At 56.3% G+C, this 22,124-nt stretch overlaps 2 protein-coding genes across 3 annotated transcripts; both read right to left on the reverse strand.

Annotated features, from left to right (window-relative positions):
- Positions 1–1,245: 1,245 nt before the first annotated feature.
- LOC137755622 (keratin, type I cytoskeletal 13-like) lies at positions 1,246–17,450 on the reverse strand. Of its 2 annotated transcripts, XM_068531829.1 has the most exons (9): positions 17,425–17,450; positions 5,288–5,655; positions 4,113–4,195; positions 3,615–3,771; positions 3,266–3,427; positions 3,051–3,176; positions 2,737–2,957; positions 1,741–1,763; positions 1,246–1,407 (listed from the first exon to the last, which is right to left on the reverse strand). In XM_068531829.1, exons 2-9 carry the CDS (start codon positions 5,459–5,461, stop codon positions 1,343–1,345), a joined length of 1,011 nt encoding a protein of 336 aa, XP_068387930.1. In that variant the 5' UTR covers positions 5,462–5,655; positions 17,425–17,450; the 3' UTR covers positions 1,246–1,342. The 2 variants fall into 2 exon arrangements, with proteins under 2 accessions (XP_068387930.1, XP_068387929.1); XM_068531828.1 differs by lacking the exon at positions 17,425–17,450 and having other exon boundaries at positions 5,288–5,832.
- KRT15 (keratin 15) lies at positions 13,493–17,656 on the reverse strand. Its single transcript, XM_068531830.1, has 8 exons — positions 17,162–17,656; positions 16,250–16,332; positions 16,010–16,166; positions 15,374–15,535; positions 15,163–15,288; positions 14,765–14,985; positions 14,288–14,313; positions 13,493–13,587 (listed from the first exon to the last, which is right to left on the reverse strand). The coding sequence occupies exons 1-8, from the start codon at positions 17,654–17,656 to the stop codon at positions 13,493–13,495; spliced, it is 1,365 nt and encodes a 454-aa protein (XP_068387931.1).
- Between the last annotated feature and the right edge of the window lie 4,468 nt (positions 17,657–22,124).

Consider the following 22,124-nt stretch of genomic DNA (forward strand, 5'->3'; position numbering starts at 1 on the left):
GCCAGGAGGAGGACTTTCCATTTCCAGCAATGGCTCTGGCTGGCGTGTGAAGCACGGATAAAGGGGAAGCTCAAACTGGAGGCAGGGAGGCCAGGGAGGCTGTGGCAACCTGCCCAGCAAGTTAAGACATTAAGGACATTGTGCACCCACGGCATGAACTTGTGAGGGGGTGAAGGAGAGAGGGAGCCAAGAGGATGCCCAGGCTCCTGGCTTGGATTTCTGGGTCCTCTGGGATGGAGGACCAGGAAGGCCCAGATCTGGGAGAAGGAGGGATGTTCCTTCAGATGAGTGGATCTGAGGAGGTGACGGCCGGCTCATCTGGGCGTGTGAGACTGGAACAGAGGAGAGGGGCCTCGGTGGAGAGTTATCAGGACATACTGGTAATTGTGACCATGGATATGTCCCAGATGGCCCAAGGAGGGGCGGGGTGAAGAAGCGAAAGAGAAGACTGCCTATGTCAGAATTCAGGGGACCCGTCCCCGTGAGGAGTAAGCAGAGCCAGAGGAGGCTGCACGTCTAAGCTGGGATGTCCAGAGAAGCAGGGGGAAGAGGGGTCCAGAGGGGAGGCGGGGAGGAGGGTCAGTGTCAGCACAGGTTGAGGTCACTCCTTGAGTCGTGCATCTGGTCACTGAGTGGCTTGGAATGGCAGGACCTTGGGGCAAGCAGAGGCGTGGGGGGACTGCAGGTGAGGGTGCCCAAAGGAAGCTGTCTCCGCAGAAAGCAGGAAGGCAGTAGTTGGGGCTGGAGCAATTGTCCTAGGCCTCCTTCTCCCCACACCAGCCCTGCACTAACCCCTTGCATTCTGCCCCAAGCCCTCTGTACCTCTTTCCCGCATGTGCACGTTTGCAGGGCGCCATCACCCGTGAGCCAGCTGTGGCCCTGTGTTTGTCATTATCGACCCCGTGGCTGACGGTCGGCCCGGGTGCCTTGTGTCCCTCCCAGCTGGGAGCTCTCTGGGCCGGGGCTCGTCAGAGTGGGCCGCTCAGCCCGGCCTCACCCACCCACCTCCCCCCACCGCCCCCAGTCAGGGCCTTGGCAGGTGCCACCCTCAGAAACCAAACCAGAATCAAAACTACATTTGCAAGAAAGTGGGAAACTTTATTGAATTAGCTTTTCTTTTTAGTAGAGAAGCGGAGGAATCAGAGGAGACAGGTCAGGGGGAAGAGGAAGCAGACCCAGAGAGAAGGGCGGGGAGTGGCTGTCCTCGGGGGGGGGTGCGGGCCGAGAGCGGAGTGGCCGAGCCTCGGGTCCTGCAGTCCCTCCTTTGCTCCTGCAGGGAACCGTCAGCTCTCTCCTCTGGGTGCTGAAGACAGAGGGAGGGGCTGCCCGGCAGATTTAAGGCTTATTTTTTTTCTATAAGGCGGCGAGTGGAGCTGGTGGTGCCGCTAGTAGAGATGATGGTGTTTCCTGGGAAATGGAAGAGGCAAAAGACCTTCAGGCTGGAGAAGACCCAGCTCAGGCCAGCTCAGGCCCCCCAGGAGGGCCCCAAACCCCTAGTCAGTCTGGTGGTGTGGGGGGTAGTTGATGGGGACTGTGTTATTGTCTGGGGGACTCCCTCCACGACAGCCCCGTGGGTCTGCGGGGACAGAGCCACCTATTCTGAAAGGAAAACAGAGGAGCACGTGACCACTTCTGCTCCAGTACCATCCCCCCTCCCTACACTGGGGAACCCGGCACTGCCGCCCAGCCCGCCCACAGGGCAGGAGGCTCAACGCCTCTCCCACTGGGTTATTTCCTTACCTCCTGCGGCGAAGGCGGGCAACCTGGGAGAAAGGAGAGAGGCAGCCATGAGCGGACGGCCACTGAGGACAGCCGCCTACCTGTCCTCAGATGGAGTCTCTCAGATCATCACTTGGAGCCCCTGAGTTGGGCTCTTTTCCCAGCTGCGCCCCCAGCCCCACAGAGCAGCAGCAGCAGGTGACTCCCAGGCCTGTCCTGTCTGTCTGTCTGTCTGTCTGTGAAGCCTCAGGAGGAGATATTATTAGGCATTTGCTGGACGTTTTGTCCTCCCTCTGCTTCACTCGACCCCTTACCCCTCCCTTGATCCCACAAGGATGGCCTGATCCCTGCAGATGGTCTGAAGGCAGTTAAATCTCTATTTTAACAGCTTTGTTGGGCTGCCCTGAATCCAAGCTAATACTTTTCCAATATGAGATATTTTCTCCATAGTCCCTAGTCCTGCCAATCTAACCTGGAGGCCTGAATTAAAAAGTTAAAGGGGGCTTCCCTGGTGGCGCAGTGGTTGAGAGTCTGCCTGCCAATGCAGGGGACACGGGCTCGAGCCCTGGTCTGGGAAGATCCCACATGCCACGGAGCGACTGGGCCCGTGAGCCACAATTACTGAGCCTGCGCGTCTGGAGCCTGTGCTCCGCAACAAGAGGCCGCGATAGTGAGGGGCCCGCGCACCGCGATGAAGAGTGGCCCCCACTTGCCGCAACTGGAGAAAGCCCTCGCACAGAAACGAAGACCCAACACAGCCATAAATAAATAAATAAATAAACAAACAAACAAACAAACAAACAAACATGCGGTCTTGCAAAAAAAAAAAAAAAAGTTAAAGGAAATGCGCCTACAGTCTGATGCCAGAGGACAAAGAGGAAGCTCTGGTCCTGGCTCTTGGTCCAGGCTGTTTAAGCTGACAGGTGTCCTTCCCTCCCAGACACAAGGGCCTGATCCCTAAGGCCCTGCCTGCCCTGACAGCCCAGGGTCCCGCAGTCACTTTCCCACATGACCTACCTGGCGTCCTGGCCCTCCAGCAGGCTGCGGTAGGTGGCGATCTCCTGCTCCAGCCGCGCCTTGATGTCCAGCAGCATCTTGTACTCCTGGTTCTGGCACTCCATCTCATTGCGGAGCTCGCTCAGCTGGGCCTCGACGCTGCTGATGAGGCCCTGGATGTGCTGCAGCTGCAGGGCGTAGCGGCACTCGGTCTCCGCCAGCGTGCTCTCCAGCCCGGCTTTCTGGTGGGGCAGCAGAGGAGAAGGTCTGAGGGGAGCCGGGCCAGGGGGAGGGGCCTAGAGGGGGCAGCCACTGGGCAGGGGCAGCAGGTGTACCATGCTCAGCTGGGACTGCAGCTCAATCTCCAGACCCTGGAGCGTATGCCTGAGCTCCGTGATCTCCGTCTTGCTGGTCTGGATAATGGCGGTGCTGGAAGACACCTCCTTGGTCAGCTCTGCACTCTGGAATTCAAGCAGGACCAAGGTGATGGAAGAGCCCAGCTGGAAGGCCCGAGCACCCCCTGGCTCAGCGAGGTTAGAGGGCCAGGTACCTTGCCACGGAACCATTCCTCGGCATCCCGGCGGTTCTTCTCCGCCATGGCCTCGTACTGCTCCCTCATCTCCGTCAGCACGCGGGTCAGGTCAATGCCTGGGGTGGCGTCCATCTCCACATTGACCTGGCCGACCACCTGGTTTCTGAACTCCTTCATCTCCTGTAGGGATGGAAAAGGAAGATGCATGAAGCTCCTCAGCCTGCCCCTCCTTGGCTCTGAATGCTACTGGAATGTTCTGGAAAGTGCTTCCAGGTCCCACGGTGGAGGGCTGAGCCTGGCTGCGGCAGAGGGCTCCCCGTCATCACTGAAGGTGATTCAGCCATGGCAAGCACAGCCCACCTCTCACCTCCTCGTGGTTCTTCTTCACGTAGGTCAGCTCCTCGGTCAGGTTCTCAATCTGCATCTCCAGGTCGGTCTTCAGCAGGGTCAGTTCGTCCATCACCCTGCGCAGGCCGTTGGTGTCGGCCTCCACGCTCTGGCGCAGGGCCAGCTCGTTCTCATACCTAAAGGATTTTTAAATTGAAAAAACAACATAGAAATGGTATTAGGAGTTTGGGTTTTTGAGCACAAGTCACCCATTCTCCTTACTTAGCCCTGCAATAAACCTTTCTCTGCTCCAATAAAAAAAAGGAAGGAAGGAAGGGAGGGAGGGAGGGAGGGAGGGAGGGAGGGAGGGAGGGAGGAAGGAAGGAAGAAATGGTATTAGACACTCCACTACCCCTGCACTGGACTCTGCTACTTCCGCAAGACCTTCACTCCTGGGATGCTCTGGTTACATTGTTCAGAGGAACATTTGTCTAAAACTATAACTGCTGGGAAAGGGGAATGAGGGAAATAAACTCACTTGAGCCTGAAGTCGTCGGCAGCCAGCCTGGCGTTGTCAATCTCCAGAATGATGTGGTTGTTGTCGATGGTGGCCGCCAAGATCTGCAAAATACAAAAGGTAACCAACCACTGGAGGGTCCACAAGCTCGGGGAGCAGGACTGAGAAAACACGGGCAGGACGGGTGGCCATCAGACTCTGCCTCTTCTCTGCCCCTGTGAGCTGGGACAGGGCACTTCTCTCTGGGCCTCAGTTCCTCTTCTGTAAAGTGAGAGACAGGACAGTTCCCCTTGGTTTGTTCTGTCACTCCATCATTCTATGTCTGGTCATGGTGGGAAAGATCGGGATGTACATTTCAGGGGAACGACCCCACCAAGAACATCTGTGGTTAGTCACGTCTCTGCAGCGTCAGACTGGCAACCTCTCGAGGCCGCTGTCTTGAGAGCCTTTCTTCTCCTTAAGATCAGGACAGAATCAGCCTGGCTCCTCACCGTTCATGATAACATCACCGGAGCTGGCCTCCCCTCTGAGCAGGGTGGGATTCCAACAAATACCCCCATCCATTTGAATTTCTTGTCTAAACTTTTGTGTTCCAAAACATTTAAAATCCACCCCACGTAGCTGGGACTCAGCCCAGGCAGATGGATTTCTGTTCCAACAAGCTGGCATCACAGCGTGATGGACAGGCCTTGACGGAGAGAATCTCAGCTTAGCACTGCCTAAGCCTCTGCCTGCATCTCCCCTACCTGGTCGCTGCCAATTGAGAATGCCAGTTTAAAGGAGGCCCCTACAAAATAGTGTTCCCAAACCAATGAATGAACATGCATTCCTTTCTCTGTTGGTTTTAGCCATTCTTAGTGGCTTTTAAAACTTCCAAATAACCCAGCACAGCTTCCAAATAACCCAGTGGGTTAGGATTATAGAGATCAAGTCACTAATAACATAACTGGAAAGCAGTAAAAAATGTTGGCATGAGTAAGAACAATAAAAATGAATAATGGGAGAGAACACATAGCCTGAGAAAGCCCATCAGGAACAGAGATGCTTGATAGGCAGTAAAAGACTAGATTTTCCCCCCAAGGAAGGGTAAGAATTCTGCCCACACTGCACCTTCTGGTCCCTAGGGACCCTGCTTTTCCTGGCCATCGCATCTCTGCCCTGCTCAGCGGAACCCTCCTCGACCTGCAAGGACTCACCTTGCCCCGGAGGTCCTCGATGGTCTTGAAGTAGGGGCTGTAGTCGTGCTCTTGGCTGACTGGGCTCTTCTTCAGATACCAGTCATGTATCTTCTTCTCCAGGTCGGTGTTGGCCTCCTCCAGGGCGCGCACCTTCCCCAGGTAGGAGGCCAAGCGTTCGTTGAGGTTCTGCATGGTGATCTTCTCGTTGCCAGAGAGGAGGCTGCCATCGCCACCACCGAAGTCACCAAAGCCACCTCCAAGGCCACCTCCAAAGCCACCTCCAACGCCACCTCCAAGGCCACCTCCAAAGCCACCTCCAAAGCCACCTCCAAAGCCTCCACCCAAACCACTACCAGCCCCTCCACCGAAGCCGCAGCTTATGCCACCTCCAGAGCCCGCAGCTGATCCCCCAGAGAAAAACCGGGTTGAGCCGGTAGAGATACTGCGACCTCCTCCCAGCTTGCAGGAGCCGCCCCCAAAGCCACCTCCATAGCTGGCAGAGGAATTCTGCAGGAAACCGCTCATGGTGAGAGCGAGATGGGCAGAGAGCTGGTGCAGTAGGATCTTGGCTTGGCCTGGCTGAGGTCTGTGGCTCTTCCCCGGAGTGGATGCCTTTTATACACCTTCCAGGGGGTTGGACGGTTGCCCCATCTTCTCTCCTCCCTTCCCCACCCTCTGACTGGTGCCAACTGCACGTCTGTTTCCCACAAGCTCATTACCTCCGTTCTCCAGGGTGGGTTGTGCCATTGGGGGAGGGGGCATTTTTTTTTCTTAATCCTTAACACAAGTGATGATTCAGAGGGAACGGTGTTGTACTTGAGACTACCCTTTGACAACTGAATTCTGTCTCACCTCTCCACTTAGGGAACTCACTCCCATCGGCCCCACCCAATGTTAGAACCGGGACTGAGCTGCACCGGTCTGCCAGGGAGCCTCTGCCGAGGAAGGGTGGCTGCAAGGTGGCCCCGCGTTGTCACTTCAGCCCTCTGCCTCCCTTCTTCCTGTTTCTAAGAGGTCTGACTGGACTGTTCTGCGTCTTTCTCAGCATTTCATCTACTCCAGTGCTCCCAGCAACAATGACAAACTTTGCTTGGTCCTGTAGAATCAACAACTTTGAAGGCTTTTAGGCTGAGAAAAAAATGGCTCCAAGACCATCAGGTAAAGTCATGGTGGCAAGGGACCTTAGGGACCGTCCAACACAGCTGGGGAAACTGAGGCATAGAAAGAGCAAGTGGCCCTGCACATTATAATAGCTAACACCCTGAGATCCCTCACCATATGCAGGCATTGGGCTAAGAAATTTATATTGACTGCCTCATTTAATCTTTGCAACAGCCCAATAAGGTGAGTACTCCTATTATTCCCATTTTACACAGGAGGAAACTGAGCCTTAAGGGCAGAGTCAGGACTGAAACCCGAGTCTGGTCCTGTCTACACTAGGCTCATTTTTTTAGGCATTTTTTCCTACAGTGAAATGGACAAATCATAAGCATCCAGCTTAATGCATTTTTACCCACGTATGAAAATTTAAGCATGTGTTTACTTGTGTAACCACCACCCAGAACATTTCCAGCACCCCATAAAGCTCATTGTACCTTTTCCCAGTCAATCGCCCCCCCATACACTCCGTGCCCCTAACATACCCATAATTCCAACTCTGTCACCATAGATCAATTCAGATGTTCTCAGCCAGGGGCTATTTTGCTCCCCAAGGGACATTCGATAGTGTCTGGAGACATTTTGGTTGTCACAGCTGGGGGATGCTACTGGGATCTGGAGGATAGACACCAGAGATGTGGCTAAATATCCTACTGTGCACAGGACAGCCCCCGCCCCAAAGAATTCTCCAGCCCAGAAGGTCAGTAGTGTCGAGGTCAAAAAGTCCTAGGTCAGCCTGGCCCATGGGTTGAATTACTCCATTATAGCAGCCACAGAGCCACAGCCACGTCCAGAAAGGAAGTCTTCTAATACTGAGCAGGGCTCTTTCTAGCCCCCCAACCACATGACACCTGCCCCAGCTTGTGAGTGTTTGACCAAGAGGCCACATAGAGGATGTGACCCAGAGCCTGGGGCCAGGGTCTCCGCCGAGGAGCCTGGGATGTGACTGAAACTCAGGGTCTACTTAGGAAGCCGGCGGAGGAGGCCTCACCACTCAGGCTGAAAGAAAAAAGAAATGGGCCTTGAGCTGGCCTCTCAGAAGCCCGGGAGAGAAGGAGAGTTTCCAGGGCTGAGAGTGCAGGACACTGGACTCGAGCTCCAAGCCTCCACTCACCAAGGGGGCCAAGGTTGCCGTGAATGGCCTCCTGGGAGCTGCCTGCCCACAGCAGCCTGAAGGGCTGGGTGGGATAGGCCAGGAGCTGGGGTGAGGTGGCACAAGCTTGAGGTTGTGCTGGAAGCCCCTTCGCTGATTCAGCAAGACCAGAAAGGAGGGCTCGGAGTCAGGGCTTTCTTGGCCTTTGTTTTCTGTGGGTAGGGAAGTGGGCCTGCATCTCCCCCAGCGGGTGTCAGTGTCAGGGAGAGAGCCAGGCCAGGCTGCGGTGCTCTAAGACCACGGGGAGGCCAGGGATTCAGGCTGACCCCTGACCCTGCCCGGCCTTCCTGCCCAAACTGATGGCTCAGCTCTCTCTCTGAAAACGTGTGATTCAGCCCAAAGCAGGAGCCCTCGCTCTCTCAGTGGGGATCAAAACTGACAAGAAGGTGATTAATGGAACCTGCCAGACCTGGAATGACAATCCTCCTGGGGCTGAAGAGCAGGTTCAGCCAACGCCTCTTAGAGGAACAATAACCACAGATCCTCCAAAGCCCCATGGTGGCCAGGACATGCCTCCCTCACAGGGTCAGGGCACGGCCCCTCTGCACCCCTCCCGAGCAGGGTATGTGATGCCTTGACACCTGAATGCCTTCCTCTGGCCCCAAGTGAACCCCAGGGCCCATGGGGCGGTGGGACACATACCAGCGCTACTGAAGGAGCTGAATAGAGACCCATCCTGGGGACCCCATTTCTCCTCTCCCAACCCTTGTCCAAATGGGGCATGACAGAGTGCTGGGGCTGAGGCACTGCCCACATGTCTAAAGCTTCCTTCTTTGCTTTCTGGCAAAATCACCTCCGCTATAACGTTTCCAGGGAAGGGGAGGGAAAGCCCCATTTATGAGTGACCCCTGCTGAGGAAGCTGAGCTTAACAGGTTGTCACACAACAACAGGAGAGGGGTTTTATTCGCCCCATTTTATAGATGCGGCAGCTGAGGTTCAGGGAAGCTAAGTCACTAGTCCAAGGTCACCATGAAGTCAGGATTTAAACTGGCATCTGGCTCTCTCTACCCCACCGGTTGGGGTCTTGGAGCCTTGCTGCAAACTCAGTGTCTGATCTCTGAGGGTTCCATTCTGTATGTGTTAAAAGACAATAAAATAACACTAGCTAACATTTCTGAATACTGTGTGAAACACTCTACATGCATGACTTCATTTGGTCCTTGAAACAACTCTGCTATTGTTATTGTATCCTTTTTGCAGATGAGGAAACAAAGGCCCAGACAGGTTAACTACATTGCCCAAACTTGAGTATGTCAGAGCCAAGATTCAAACCTCTGGCTCTAGGGTCTGCGCCCTTAACTACTGCCTGTTCGATCCCTTTCAGGCCAGTGTCAGCGCTGTCCCATCCAGAGGGCCTTCTCTCTTGCCCTCTCCATTCTCAGGCCTCCTGTCACCCAAGACCCAGCTGGTGGATGGTCCTGCATCCCACAGCGGTTAGGCCTGTGCAGCTGTTGGCCTGATGGTCAGCCTGTCTGCTGTCTGGCCTGATGTGAGCTCCAAAGCTCGGGGGCTTGTAAGGGTACTTACTCAACGCAAAATGTCAAAGCCTAAATTGTCATAGGAAATTCCCCATCCAACTCCTTCATTTCACACGTGGGAAAAACTGAGACCCAGAATGCCAAGGCCCAGGGCAGTGGGAAGGGAAGAGTAATGCATGGATCTCTAGCTCTACCACTGATTCATTGCGGGCCTTATGTTGAAATGACTTCTAAGTTTCCTTCAGCAATGCCCTCTGAGGCTCTTGTTCTCCAAAATTTATCCAGAGTCACCAGATTGTTCATCTGCAAAGCTGAGGCCTAGACCTCATCCCCCAGCTCCTAACCCAGCGGTCCTTGCTTGAATCTTGGGTCAGGCTCCTCCCTCCTTCCCTCTCTCCCTGGACAACAGGGGGCCCAGAGCCCAGGCTGGCTGACCGCCTCCCAAAGGGTCCTAAGGCTCCCCCCCAGGGGAGGGGTCTCTTGTGAAAGGCAGACCCACCCCAGACGGTGGACCCGGGCCCTCTGGCAGCCCTCCACCCTCAGAGACACCTGCTTGACACAGCAATCCTCAGAAGCCTTCTCCAGACTAGCCTCAAGGCCTCAGGGCTTCACGTTTCTACATGATCAGCTTTCTAAAATCCCTTTTATACCACCAGGGTTCCCCAGAAACCCAGCGAGGCCAGCAAAGGCTTTGAGTTAGGTGGACCTGTTTCAACCTTACTTCTGCCACAGACTGGCTGTGTGACCTTGGGAACGTTACTCAACCTTTCAGTGCCTCGGTGACCGCAACTGAAAAATAGGCATTCGATGAGTTAGTATTTGAGAAGCACCTGACCCACAGGAGCTCCCGGCAGGCGGAAGGTTACTCTTCCCTCCCTGTTACAAATGAGGAAATGCGAGCTTCTCCTTGTTAGATGACCCGTCAGAGAATTCTTCTGGGCCTCCTCCATCCAGGGCCAGCTCGTTGCTTCGCCTCCCTCTCTGGTCTCTGCAGCCAGCACGGCACCCACGGCAACCAGACATGTGACAGTTGGTGGCATTCCTGTCTTATTTCCCCCACTCAGTCTTACATTCCCTGAAGACAAGGGCTTTGTCCTCCCAATACCGCTCCTGGCACAGGGGAGCTCTGGCTAACCGTCCGAGAAGCTGTTTCAGAGACACGCTGTCTGCTGGCTTTAGGTGAGAAGGAATATCTAGCAGGAATGGTATCAAGTGGGGTCACCCCAGCTGCAAATCTCATGGGAAAAGCTGCCACCTCCTTATTTCCCCTCGTACCGCCAGCTGCCCACGGAGGGACAGGTGACCCCCAGGTGGGCACATGCCCAAGACATGAGCGAATGTCCAGAGCCATGTCTAAGGCAAGAAAGAGCAGAAGAGAAGAAAGTTCATGCCTTCGTGCAACAGCTATTTATTGAGCTACCCTTCTGAGGACTCAGCAGTGCAGGGTGCAGACACAGCCCCTGCTGTCGCAGATCCCACAGGCCAGGCTCCCTTCGGAGGTCCCAGGACGCAGAGCAGCTCATAGACAACCTTGAGATCATCTCATCCAGTCAGACGCCTCCATTTAAAGATGCGGAAACTGAGACCCGGAGGAGAACAGGGACCAAAGTCCTCGGGGAGAGAGGGGTGGGCATGCCCCACGCCTGCTCTGGGAAGGCCAGCCTGAACACAGGACACGCCCGGGGCCCTAATCCCTAGTCCCAAAGCTGCCCTCTCTGTGGGGAGGAGAGAGGCCTGCTGCCTGCTTCCCGGATTGGCTGGAAAGCCAGCGCCACCTCCATCCAGGGGCAGGAAGCAGGCTGTCTCTGCCCCGAAGATGATTTAAGGGCTCAGCCAGGCGTGAGCTATCCCTAGGTGTGGGCATCTCACTCCACGGTCAGGCAGGGGACAGGACTTGGCAGGTTCCAAGGGCTTCTCTGATAGCCTGTCCCTGAATCCCAGCAGAGCAAGAATGGGGATTCGGGGGAGATAGAAGCAGCCTCCCCTTCCCACCCACCCCCAGCTCAGGGTCTGGCCCAGAGAGAAGGCTCACTGGATGAGGGCTGAGCCCCCATGACACCCTGCACCTTTGCAGATGTGGTTATTTTTGCAAGCAAAGAAGACTCTTCGGTGGCTGTTTAGAAGACCTGAGCCCTCTCAACCGAGGCCCGGAAGTCGGCGAGACAGGAGTAGCAGCCCGGCCTCAGTGGGGTCGGAGAGTTCCCAAAAGGAGCCTGGCTGATCCCAGGATGTTGGGGACATGGAGCCTGGCGCTCTGGGCTTGAACCACAGCGTGAGAGACCAAGGTGGCATGTGACGACAACCTTTCTGACTGTAATGGCTGTGTGACACTTGAACAGGCTGCCCCTAGAGGTTAAGAAATGGGTTTCAGGGACTTCCCTGGTGGCGCAGTGGATAAGACTCTGTGCTCCCAATGCCGGGGGCCTGGGTTCAATCCCTGGCCAGGGAACTAGATCCCACATGCACGCAGCAACTAAGTAGCCTGCCTGCTGCCACTAAGACCCGGCACAACCAAATAAATAAGTATTTTTAAAAAAAAGAAAAAAAAGAAATGGGTTTCAGACCAGCACACCCTCTAAGGAAGGTGTTGCCAGCTTCTGTCACCTTTATGGCATCCAGGGAAAAGCAAAGGTCTGGAATCAGAGAGACCGTCCCAAACCCAGTTTCACTATTTCCTAGTTTATGGCTTCATTCAAGTGACTCAGCTTCCCTGGGCCTCGGTTTCCTCTTCTGAAAACTGCCGCTGAAGTCTGACCCCCAGCTTCCAAAGCTGTCTGGAGAGTAAATGAGATGCCATCCATTGAATGCCCTGCCCAGAGCCTGGCAGTGTGCAGACACTTGATAAATTCCCTTTCCTTCCTCCGGCCCCAGGGAAATCTGGCCTCAAAGTGTGTACTCAGGAGACACATTCTAGATTAAATCTCCCCCAGAAAGAACAGATGCCACCTTCTCTCCAGCCGTGGTTGCTGGGTGAGGAGTTGTACCCAGCGAGACCTACGGGTTCCCTCTCAGAGGACCTGGCCCTCCTCCCAAATGATCTGATTCTAAGGAGAACAGCGGCACCTCCTACCTGCTCTTCCCAGTAGAACAAAGAAACCGGTTCTCCCTCTCCCCGCAATCCTCACCGGAGCCCAGCCCAGCCCAGCCATGGCACCCAGAGTTCTCCACTTCCTCATTCCCTGCCCTCTATCAGGGGCTATGAATCCCAGAGGAAACAGCCCCAAACCAGAAGCAACAAATCAGGTGTGCATGGATATCGCTGCTCTAATGAGCCCTCAGGTGGAGACCGGTGACAGGAGAGCAGGAGCAGGATTTAGACAGAGAAGGGCAAGTAGGGGTTGGTGTTGCTTTGGACTTAAGCTTGGAGAAATCAGGGAGGACTTCCTGGAGCTGGCGTTTTTCCCTCTGGGCACTTTCAGTGCTTTGTGGGGAGATGGCAGCTTCGGAGGGGATGGGGACCAGCTTTGCGGGGGGGCAGAGAGGGGAACTGGCTCAGCCGCTCTGGAGGTCAGGTGTGCCTGGCTGGAAAAGAGGGGAGGCTCAGGGGGTACATATGGTGAGGGCCAGAAGCAAGGAGGAAGGTCCTGGCAATGAGCTGTGAAGAACCAGGGCCTGGGGTCCCAGAACAAGCCCTGGTCTTGGAGTCATACAGGTGTGGGGCCCAGCCCCAGCCCTGCTGCTTACGATCCAACCACGAGGCGTCTGGGCAAGTCATCAGCCTGACTTCCTCATCTGTAAGTTTCTCTAAGTTCCCTCATCTCTAAGATGGAATAATAAATCCTGACCACCGGCAGTTGATTAAATGAGACCCATAGGTGGGTGTGCCTAGCACAGTGCCAACCATACAGTGGCGAACCAGAGCCATCTATTCAGTCAACCATCCAGTAAGTGATTAGTCCATGTGTCCAGCCCTGTGCTAAGTACAACACACTGCTCTAAGGAACCCCGCATCCTGCTTCCGTGATCACTAAATGGGGTAAGCAAGACAGCAAGTCATCTGAGCCACCTGATTTGTCCCAGGCGCCCCTGGTAACCCAAAGAGTGACCGCACAGGGACGAGTTCAAAGTCAGGGGCAGATGGCAGCGTGTGGGCCCTGGGCTTCCTCAGAGGCCACCAACAAGAAAAACTGGATATACTACCAAGAGATATTTGCAAAAGGAAAAGCAATTCTTTATTGCATGGACATGGTACAATCGATGAGCTTGTTACACAATACAGCTGTTTCTTGCACCTCCCTGCTCTAAGGGAGGTGGGAAAGCTGGAGCGGGGTCCGGGAAAGCATGTGAAGCACCCAACTAGGAGATGAGGGACCCCTTGAGCTGGACCCTCTGAAGGCAGGGCCTGGAGTTTGCTTTTCTGGTCCCTCCGGCCAGCTGTCCACTCAGCCTGGGGAGGGTGGGGATGACGGGGGTGTCTCTCCTGCGCTGGGCACTTAGATGTCTCTCTTTCGAGAAGAAACCACCTTCCCATCCACTGACTCCTCAACGTTGATACGGACTTTGCCACTGCCACCACCTCCCAGGGAGGCTGTAGAAAGAAGAGGCAAGCTTTAGAGTGGGAGACTCTCCCTGTCCTCCCTCCCAAGGGGCCAGGACCTTGGCTGAGCTCTGGGAGAACTGCACAGCACCCCTGATAATGGCCATTGGCCCATCCTCCCAGAGCTGCCAGGAGGACTGGTGCTGAATCACTCGTCAAAGAGATTGGCGGCGGCAGCGGCAGGTATGCTTTGCACTGAACAAGAATGTTAGGGCTTTTAAGCTGTACATAAACAGAAATTAATCATGGGCATCTTACCATAAGTGCATGAAGGTGGGGTGGGCGGGGTAGGGGGGAGGCAGTGGGGGGGCTATGCCCTGGACAAAGCTTACTCATCCTGGAAGGTTCTGAGTAAATCTTCAATCCCAACCCTACCTGGGGCTGATAGAGGGGTCCCACTGGGGAAGAGGTACCTACTGGAATGGGCATGTCCCCACCCTATTGGGATGCTTGGCCTCTTTCACCTTCCTCCCCATTCCAAGAAGAATTGTGGCTTCAATAGCTTCCCTCTCCCCTCAACTCAGGAAGAGTTAAGTCTCTTGGACTTCTCTGGCGGTTCAGTGGTTAAGTCTCCACACTTCCACTGCAGGGGGCACAGGTTCAATCCCTGGTTGGGGAACTAAGATCCCACACGTCGCCCAGTGTGGCCAGAAAAAAAAAAAAAAAAAAAAAGAAGAGTGAAGCCTCTTACCTTCTCTGGTACCAATGCCAGCCATCCTGAAAGAGAGGGGGAAGCAGATGTAAGCAACGGACAAAAGCTCAGGTCTGCCTACAGGAGGCCCTAGGAGACAGCTAAGCCGTCCTCCCCAGCCCTCACACCACCCTCACTCCCACATCTGACTTCTCTAAAGCCTGGGACATCCTGAGAGCCACCCCCAAGCACACAGATTCTGATCTATGATAACAGCCCATCTATTTCATGCTGGAAATGGAACCAGCCTTAAATCCAAGACCACGAGCCCAATTGCTATCATTTACAGAAGGCACACAGGCCCAGAGAGGTGACATGACCTGCCCAAGGTAACGGCCAAAGACCAGAGCACAGAGTCCGGAACCTCTTACTCCTTGTTCTGTTCTCTTTTCACTGTAGATGCTGCACTTAAGATGACTCTACCCCCTCAACCACAACCGGCCCCTCCTTCACTGCCCCCTGCACCCGAGCCCCTGCCTGGCGTCCTGGCCCTCCAGCAGGCTGCGGTAGGTGGCGATCTCCTGCTCCAGCCGCGCCTTGATGTCCAGCAGCCTCTTGTACTCCTGGTTCTGGCACTCCACCTCACTGCGGAGCTCGCTCAGCTGGGCCTCGACGCTGCTGATGAGGCCCTGGATGTGCTGCAGCTGCAGGGCGTAGCGGCACTCGGTCTCCGCCAGCATGCTCTCCAGCCCGGCTTTCTGGTGGGGCAGCAGACCAACAGACGTCACATCAGGCTAGACAGGAAGCCGCCGAGGGCCTGGGGAGAGGGGCTGAATGGATCGCAAGGAACACCCCCAAAGGGAGCTCGGGAACGCCAAGGCTTACACAGCCATGGAGGGTGGGAGAGGCTGGGGTGGGTGGGGCGGGAGCCAGACCATGCTGAGCTGGGACTGCAGCTCCATCTCCAGCCCCTGCATCGTGCGTCTCAGGTCTACGATCTCCGTCTCGCTGGTCTGGATCGTCTCTGTGTTGGAGGCCACCTCCTCATTCAGCTCCTCCGTCTGTAGGTCACGCACAAGACAAGTGAGCTCCACGGGCCTCCCAGGAGCTCAGGGAGCTGGAGCGGGGCTGGCAGGTCAGGCCCACCTTGCTGAAGAACCAGGCCTCGGCATCCCGGCGGTTCTTCTCCGCCATGGCCTCGTACTGCTCCCTCATCTCCAACAGCACGCGGGTCAGGTCCACGCCCGGTGCTGCGTCCATCTCCACGTTGACCTGGCCGGCCAGCTGGTTGCTGAACTCCTTCATCTCCTGCAGGGTGGGTGGGGCCCATTCAGAGACAGAGGGCGGAAGCCAGAGCCGAGTCTGGGGTCCCACGTGCCAATCCCGGCTCCATCCCTAACTCACCACGTGACGTTGGCTCTGCCCCGTACCCACCCCGGGCCCCTGTTTCCCACTGCGCGTGAAGAGTTTTGATCGCACGAGCCCCTCAGCACTAAGGGTCCCTCCTCCTCTCTAGGTCCTGCCGAGGGACGACCTCAAGACGGTAGGGCCCTTGTGTGAGTTCATGAAGCAAATCAGGACAGCAGTCCCCACTGGCCGCCTGGCCTGGCTGTGGATCAGAGGAGAAAAGGGGTCTGGGTCGACAGTGCCCCTTCCTCTCCATGGGGACCCCTGTGTTGGGGGCGTGCATATCTGAACCACGAAGCCCTTCCCCCAACTATGAGGAGACCCCAGAGGCCCCACTCTGCCTCCCATCAGCCCCAGCCACTGCCTGGCTCTCACCTCCTCGTGGTTCTTCCGGAGGTAGGCCAGCTCCTCGTTCAGGCTCTCAGTCTGCAGCTCCAGGTCGGCCTTTGCCAGGGTCAGCTCATCCAGCACCCTGCGCAGGCCGTTGATGTCAGCCTCCACACTCTGGCGCAGGGCCAGCTCGTTCTCATACCTGGAAAGGAAGAGGGAACCCAGGTGAGGAAGGGTGAGGGGTCTGGGCCGCTTGTGTCGGGAGAGGGGGCAGAGGGAGCATACTTGAGTCTGAAGTCATCCGCAGCCAACCTGGCGTTGTCAATCTCCAGGATAACCCGGGAGTTGTCGATGGTGGCCGCCAGGATCTGCAGGAGACAGGGAGCTGGTGTCTAGAGGACCCCTCCCTCTTCCCTGCTGCTCTCCCCGCCCTGCACCCCAGGCGGGACCCCTCACTAAACATCTCCCCTCTGACACCAGCAACGGAAGCCTGTAGGACCCCGGGGCAGAGTCCAGGCCACCACTTGGTCTGCCCCAAGCCACCCTCCTCGTCTCCAGAACATGAAAGACCAAGGAGCCAGGGTTGCAGGGAACCCCCTGTGGAAACTGCCTGGCCTGGAGAGGGTGCCCTCTTGGGGGGTACTCCACGAGCCTCCCCTGTAAACAACTCATGGTCGCCAGCCTCCTGCACACCTTAACACAGCCATGCATCTACAGAACATTCCAGTCAGGGGGAAACTGGAGGGCAGCTGCAGAAACTGGTGCAGGTGAGTGAAGGGTGAGTGAGTGGCTGGGAGAGCCCATACCCAGTTCCAGGTCTCCTAAGGTCCAACAGTGCTTTTGCCACCCAAGACATTCGAAGGGTGAGGCAGGCAGTCCTGGCGTTCTGGACTCCTAGAACCTGAGGTTCATCTCTACACCTCCGTTCTTGCAAAAAAAACCAAAGGAACGTTCTAGGCAAAGCCCTGCGGGGTGTGAGCACTGCCCCCTCCTCGGCCCCTACTGGTCGAGACCAGCGTGCCAGGATGCCCAGCACTGCCAGGCTGAGCAGATGTTTGCGGGCATCCACACCTGGAACGCATTCCCCGTGCTCCAAGTTTGCCGAGGTTACACATCATTACCTGGGAAGGAAAGGATTTCCCCCAGGCAGCTGGCACCAGCCACCTGCTCCCCTCTCCCTGACACCCGAGGACTCACCTTGTCTCGGAGTTCTTCTATGGTCTTGAAGTAGGGGCTGTAGTCCTTGATCTCAGTGGGCCGTTGCTTCTGGTACCAGTTGTGTATCTTCACCTCCAAGTCGTCGTTGGCCTCCTCCAGGGCGCGCACCTTCTCCAGGTAGGAGGCCAGGCGCTCGTTGAGGTTCTGCATGGTGAGCTTCTCGTTGCCAGAGAGGAGGCCGCCACCGCCGAAGTCACCAAAGCCACCACCAAAGCCACCTCCAAGGCCACCTCCCAGGCCACCTCCAAAGCCTCCACCCAAACCACTACCAGCCCCTCCACTGAAGCCGCCCCCATAGCCCCCTGCTGACCCCGAGGAGACAAACCTGGCAGAAGAAGCTGAGATACTGCGGCTCCCACCTCCCCCGTAGAGACTCCCCCCAGCAAAGCCTCCTTCCCCAGCCGTGAGGGAACTCCCCCAGGTCGAGCCACCCCCAAAGGTGGAGGAAGAAGTCTGCAGAAACGTGGTGCTCATGGCCAGGCAGCAGCCCTGAGCTCTCAGCGGCACAAGCAAAGCTGGCAGGAGGCGTGAGCTGGGCTGAAACCCGAGGGCTGCGCCTGTCACCCCCAGCCCCAGGCTCCTTATATACCCCTCCCAGGGTGTTGTGGGACCATGTCTCCTCCCCCAAAGGGAAGCCAACTCCTTCTGCGTTCCTGACCAACACAGCTACCTGCACACCTCTACGTGGCTGGTATGGGGTTTTTCTTTTCTCTCTTTCTTTTTTTTTTTTTTTTTAATGCAACAAAAGTGATGATTCAGAATGAACGGTGTTTTGCCCCGGGCCATGGTTTTAACACCTGGATTACAGGTTCATCTCTACACTCCAGGAGAAAATCGAAAGGAGCAAACTCGCATCACATCTGCCAGGCCTCCGCCTGCACTCTTAGAGGCTCAGGCCAACTCCACCCTCCGCTGGACTTCTCTGCTGCCCGCAGGTGGCCGGCTCCCTGATCTCAGTTTGAGAATCCACTTCCCATCGCTGCCCTGTGTGGTCCCTCTCACAGGCCCCATGTGCGAGTCTGCGGGCTCTGGGGATTGGCGGGCAGAGGTACACAGAGGAATGCGGGGCCCACGGGGATAGACTGAGGACAGGAGAGGGATCCTGAGTCAAGTTCCAGCTGAGGTGACCGGAGGGGCCAGCATCTGTCACTTCCCTGATGCTCCAAATGGACCCCTCTCCTCCTCTCCTCCCCCACCCACAGTCCCCCTCCTTCTTCTCCAGCTCCCCCCACCCCCGCCCTCAGCCCCATGGCACTGGCATCCTCACAAAAGCCAGCGGGCTCAGGGCTGACAAGGGGCTGATTGATAATCCCACCACCTGCCAACTACATGTCACTGAACCTTTGCTTGCTCCTGGGACGAGTTGGGGCAAACCTCTGCAGATAAGACGGGAGCAAGTTCCAGAAAGCCCCTGCTTTCTCCAGGGAGAGGCAAGTCGCTGCACAGCGGGGCTAGGTTAACCCTGTTTGTCCTGTCAAGCACCGCGGGGCTGGGAAGGGACCCGATCCAGAAAGCTGTACGTGCCTGAGCACCATGAGGAGGGAGGGGATAGAGGGGCCTGGCGGGCGGGCTGGAAGACACCTCGGAGATCTTGAAGGTCAAGGCACCGCTTCAGAGAGCAGGATGCTGAGGCCGGAGAGGGGAGTCCAACACTCAGGAGAGCCCTTTTCTCTGCCGCCAGCTCAGGGGCCCGCTTTCCGGGGATACCTGATACCTGTGGGCAGTGCCACTGGAGGCGTGGCCTGGCCCTCTGGCTTTGGCTGCGGGGTTTAGAGAGAGCCAGCGGTGGGGAAGTGAGCAAGACCAGGCTGGAGAGTCAGGAGGAGGATTCCTGGACCACAGCTGCAGCACCGTGAAGTTGACGGAGCTCTGGATTCCCTGGGACCTGGCTTCAAGCCTGGCTCTACCCATCACTGCTTGGAAAACCTTGGACACGGTGCCTTTCAAGTCTCAGTTTCCTTGTGGCAACGGGCACTCTCAGCTCCCACTTACGGGGAAGCCCTGAGGCCCAAGAGCCCCCATCCTGCCTCCTCCTTGCTCCCCGTCTTCTGAGGCGCCGGATAGTGGGGTGCACGTCCAATACTTAGGACTCCCGAGTACCATCACCTGGGGGGACTTTTTTTTGTCCTTGGGCATCAGATCTGCCCTGTGAGTGACCGTCACACTCTGCCATATTCTTCCATAACCAGCACCTATTGGGCAATGCAGGTCATTGTTATTATTGCTCTAATAACAGTAAATTCTTACTTCCACGGCATCCTTCACAGTTTACAAAGCACTTCTGCATCCACGCCTCCTCTATTCCTCACAGCTAAGAAGATGATCCCTGCCCCTATTTCAGAAGAAATGAAATTGCAGCTCAGAGAGGGAAGTGATTTGTATAAGGTGGCACAGCTAGTAAGAGGGCATCGCCAGGACTCACTGGGTCCTCTGACCGCTCCCCCCCCCCCACTCAAACAGGAGACAGGAAAAGAAGGTGTTCCCCTCCCCAGACCCCAGATTCCTGCACCTGAGCAAGGGTAGTGGAGTATTCCTGGTATGTGGGGGTGGGCTTCTCCTTGCCCAGCATCACAGTAAGCCAGCCTCTGAGTGCTGGGCCCAGACAGTGAGGTATTGTCTCGAGGGTGGGAGGATACTGTCTTTTCCTCTGAAAGAAAAATAATCAAACTCAGATCAACCACAGCTCATTAAAGCCTCTGCAGACATTACGGCCCCAGCAATTACCCCGGGGAAAAATTAGGTGCCATCACCCCGGGATGAGGGAGGGCTGGACCCCAGCCAGCCTCTCTCTGCACCCTGACTCCCCTCCAGCAGCCCCTCAAGGGGGCTTTCCCTACACTCTCAGGCCCAGGCCAGGCAGCAGCTGCCCCAGTCACAAATCCCTGGTTTCGGTCCAAACAGTTCCTATGAGCTCAAGGTCTGGGTGGCCGGAGTCTACTCGTTAGCACCAGAAGGTGATGGCTGGGCAAGGGCAGAAATCAAGCTCCATTTGGCTCCAGCCCAGACTGCAGACCTGGGCCCTGCCCCAGGCAGCCTGCCCGGGTTGCTGTGCCAGTTTCTGTCCTTTGCCCACTGCAGGCAGACAGGCTGCCCCAGAGCCGGCCTTCCCTCCTTGGGATGGGACGATGCAGCCCAGTGGAAAGAGCCTGAGCTGGACTCCACCTCTGGGTGTGACTTAACATCTCCGAGCCAGGTTCCTGACTTAAAATTGGGTCATTCTCCCACTTACATGAGGTACTAAGAAGAGTCAAAATCAGAGACAGAAAGTGTAATGGTGGTTGCCAGGGGTGGGGAGGGAGAATGAGGAGTTATGGTTTAATGGGGATAAAGTTTCAGTTTTACAAGATGGAAAGAGTTATGAGGATGGAGGGCAATCATGCTTGCACAACAACGTGCGCGCACAGAACTGCCACAGGACTGTGCACCGAGAAATGCGTAAGACGGTAACGTTTATGTTATGTGTATTTACCACAATAAAAAAATTTAAAAAAAAACAAAACACTGACCCCGTTAACACTGGCCCCAGCTACAGGGCCACGGTGAGCATTCAACGTCACAGGGGGAGTGGGGACCTCCACAGACGTTAGGATCCTCCCTCACTCCTCCGCTCCCCAGGGAGATGCCAGGGTCAGAGAGAGGGCATGCCCTGGGGCCTGGAGAATTCCTCATTTCTCATTTATTAGTTATGTGGCTTTGAGGAATCAAGCCTCCTCTCTCCGAGCCTCAGTCTACCAATTGGAAAAATGGAAATAACTCTGGCCCAGTCTGACTCACGGAGATGGAGCAAGATGACGGACTGGAAATGCTTGCAAACCGAAGTGGTCATGATGACCAGCAGGGCTGGAAAGACCCTGCCCCCGCAAATCCCCTCCCCCTGCCTCTCGCTCCCTTTCCTCTATCCCAGCTTCTTCTGTCAACACGGTACCCCTAGTTTCAGCTCCCAGACTGAGACAGAAAAGTGTCCACACACACACACACACGCGCGCGCACGCGTGCACGCACACAAAGGAAAGCTTTCTTCCTGACACCCAGACCTGAGACCCCGTCACCAGCCCCACCTGTATGGGGCCCAGACCCCGCCTCACAGCCACATTCCAGGGGCCTCTGGGGCACAGGGGAGGGCTTCAGCTGTGACAACAGAGGCTTTCATGAACAGGGGACAAATATCTCTGGGCAGTCCCAGCCTGGGACTAGGGGTGCAGCCAGGCCTCTGGCCTCTAGCTCCAAGGCCTCCTAAGTTAAGTGGGAGAGTGGGCCTGTAGGTGCTGATGGCCAGAGCGGAATAGCTGGGGAGGTGGCAGAAAGGGCTCCTGGCCCAGGGCTGCGGCAGGGGAAGCGGGAAGAGCTGGGCTCTGGGGTCACCAGCCTGGGATTTGGAGTAAACTAATGAGCCTACCAAGCTCCACGGAAAATGGTGAGAAAAGCACCCCCTTCAGGATGAACACCAGGTATGGCGGGGTCCTGAGCCTCCATAGCGCAGTGCCGAGCACAGGTTGGCAGAGCGACGATCTGTCCCCCTAGAGACCTTCCGCCTCACTCAGCCCCCTCCCTCACAGGGTCGGCCGCTGTCACAGACAGATCCACGGGGCCTGAACAGACCCGCTCAGCCTGAACCTCTCTGCTGGGGGAAGTGGGACTTATTTACCTTTAATTGGCCTCCGTTCTTGGCAGTTAAGTTGTAAACCACAGGGGCAGGACCATACCAACCCAAGGGCAGAGTTGTACCAGGAAGCTGGGACTTGCATTCCTTTGGGGGCCCAGGACAGGCCCCAGGCAAGCCAGTTTGGGGGTCTCTGGGGGAGGTCTGGGCCACAGCTGGGTCCTATTCCAGGCTCTGGGCCCAGGTATGGGCTGGTGGGCGTAAGGGGCTTACGCAGGGCTGCCAGGGGATGGAAGGAGGTGTCAGTGCATGCGCACACACACCCCTACGAGGGCGCCCTCT

The sequence above is a fragment of the Eschrichtius robustus genome, chromosome 20 (genome assembly GCF_028021215.1).
Source record: "Eschrichtius robustus isolate mEscRob2 chromosome 20, mEscRob2.pri, whole genome shotgun sequence".
NCBI classification, from domain to species: Eukaryota; Metazoa; Chordata; class Mammalia; order Artiodactyla; family Eschrichtiidae; genus Eschrichtius; species Eschrichtius robustus.

What these genes read in the sequence shown, in the direction of transcription:
- KRT15 (XM_068531830.1), bottom strand. Translation starts at nt 17,656, where the DNA reads ATGAGCACCACGTTTCTGCAGACTTCTTCCTCCACCTTTGGGGGTGGC. An exon ending in GCGGATGACTTCAGACTCAA is followed by an intron (nt 16,167 to 16,249) that starts GTATGCTCCCTC and finishes CTTCCTTTCCAG; the next exon opens with GTATGAGAACGAGCTGGCCC. An exon ending in TGGCATTGGTACCAGAGAAG is followed by an intron (nt 13,588 to 14,287) that starts GTAAGAGGCTTC and finishes TTCTTTCTACAG; the next exon opens with CCTCCCTGGGAGGTGGTGGC.
- LOC137755622 (XM_068531828.1), bottom strand. Translation starts at nt 5,794, where the DNA reads ATGAGCGGTTTCCTGCAGAATTCCTCTGCCAGCTATGGAGGTGGCTTT. An exon ending in AGGAATGGTTCCGTGGCAAG is followed by an intron (nt 3,177 to 3,265) that starts GTACCTGGCCCT and finishes CTTGAATTCCAG; the next exon opens with AGTGCAGAGCTGACCAAGGA. An exon ending in CTGGAGGGCCAGGACGCCAG is followed by an intron (nt 1,764 to 2,736) that starts GTAGGTCATGTG and finishes CCTTTCTCCCAG; the next exon opens with GTTGCCCGCCTTCGCCGCAG.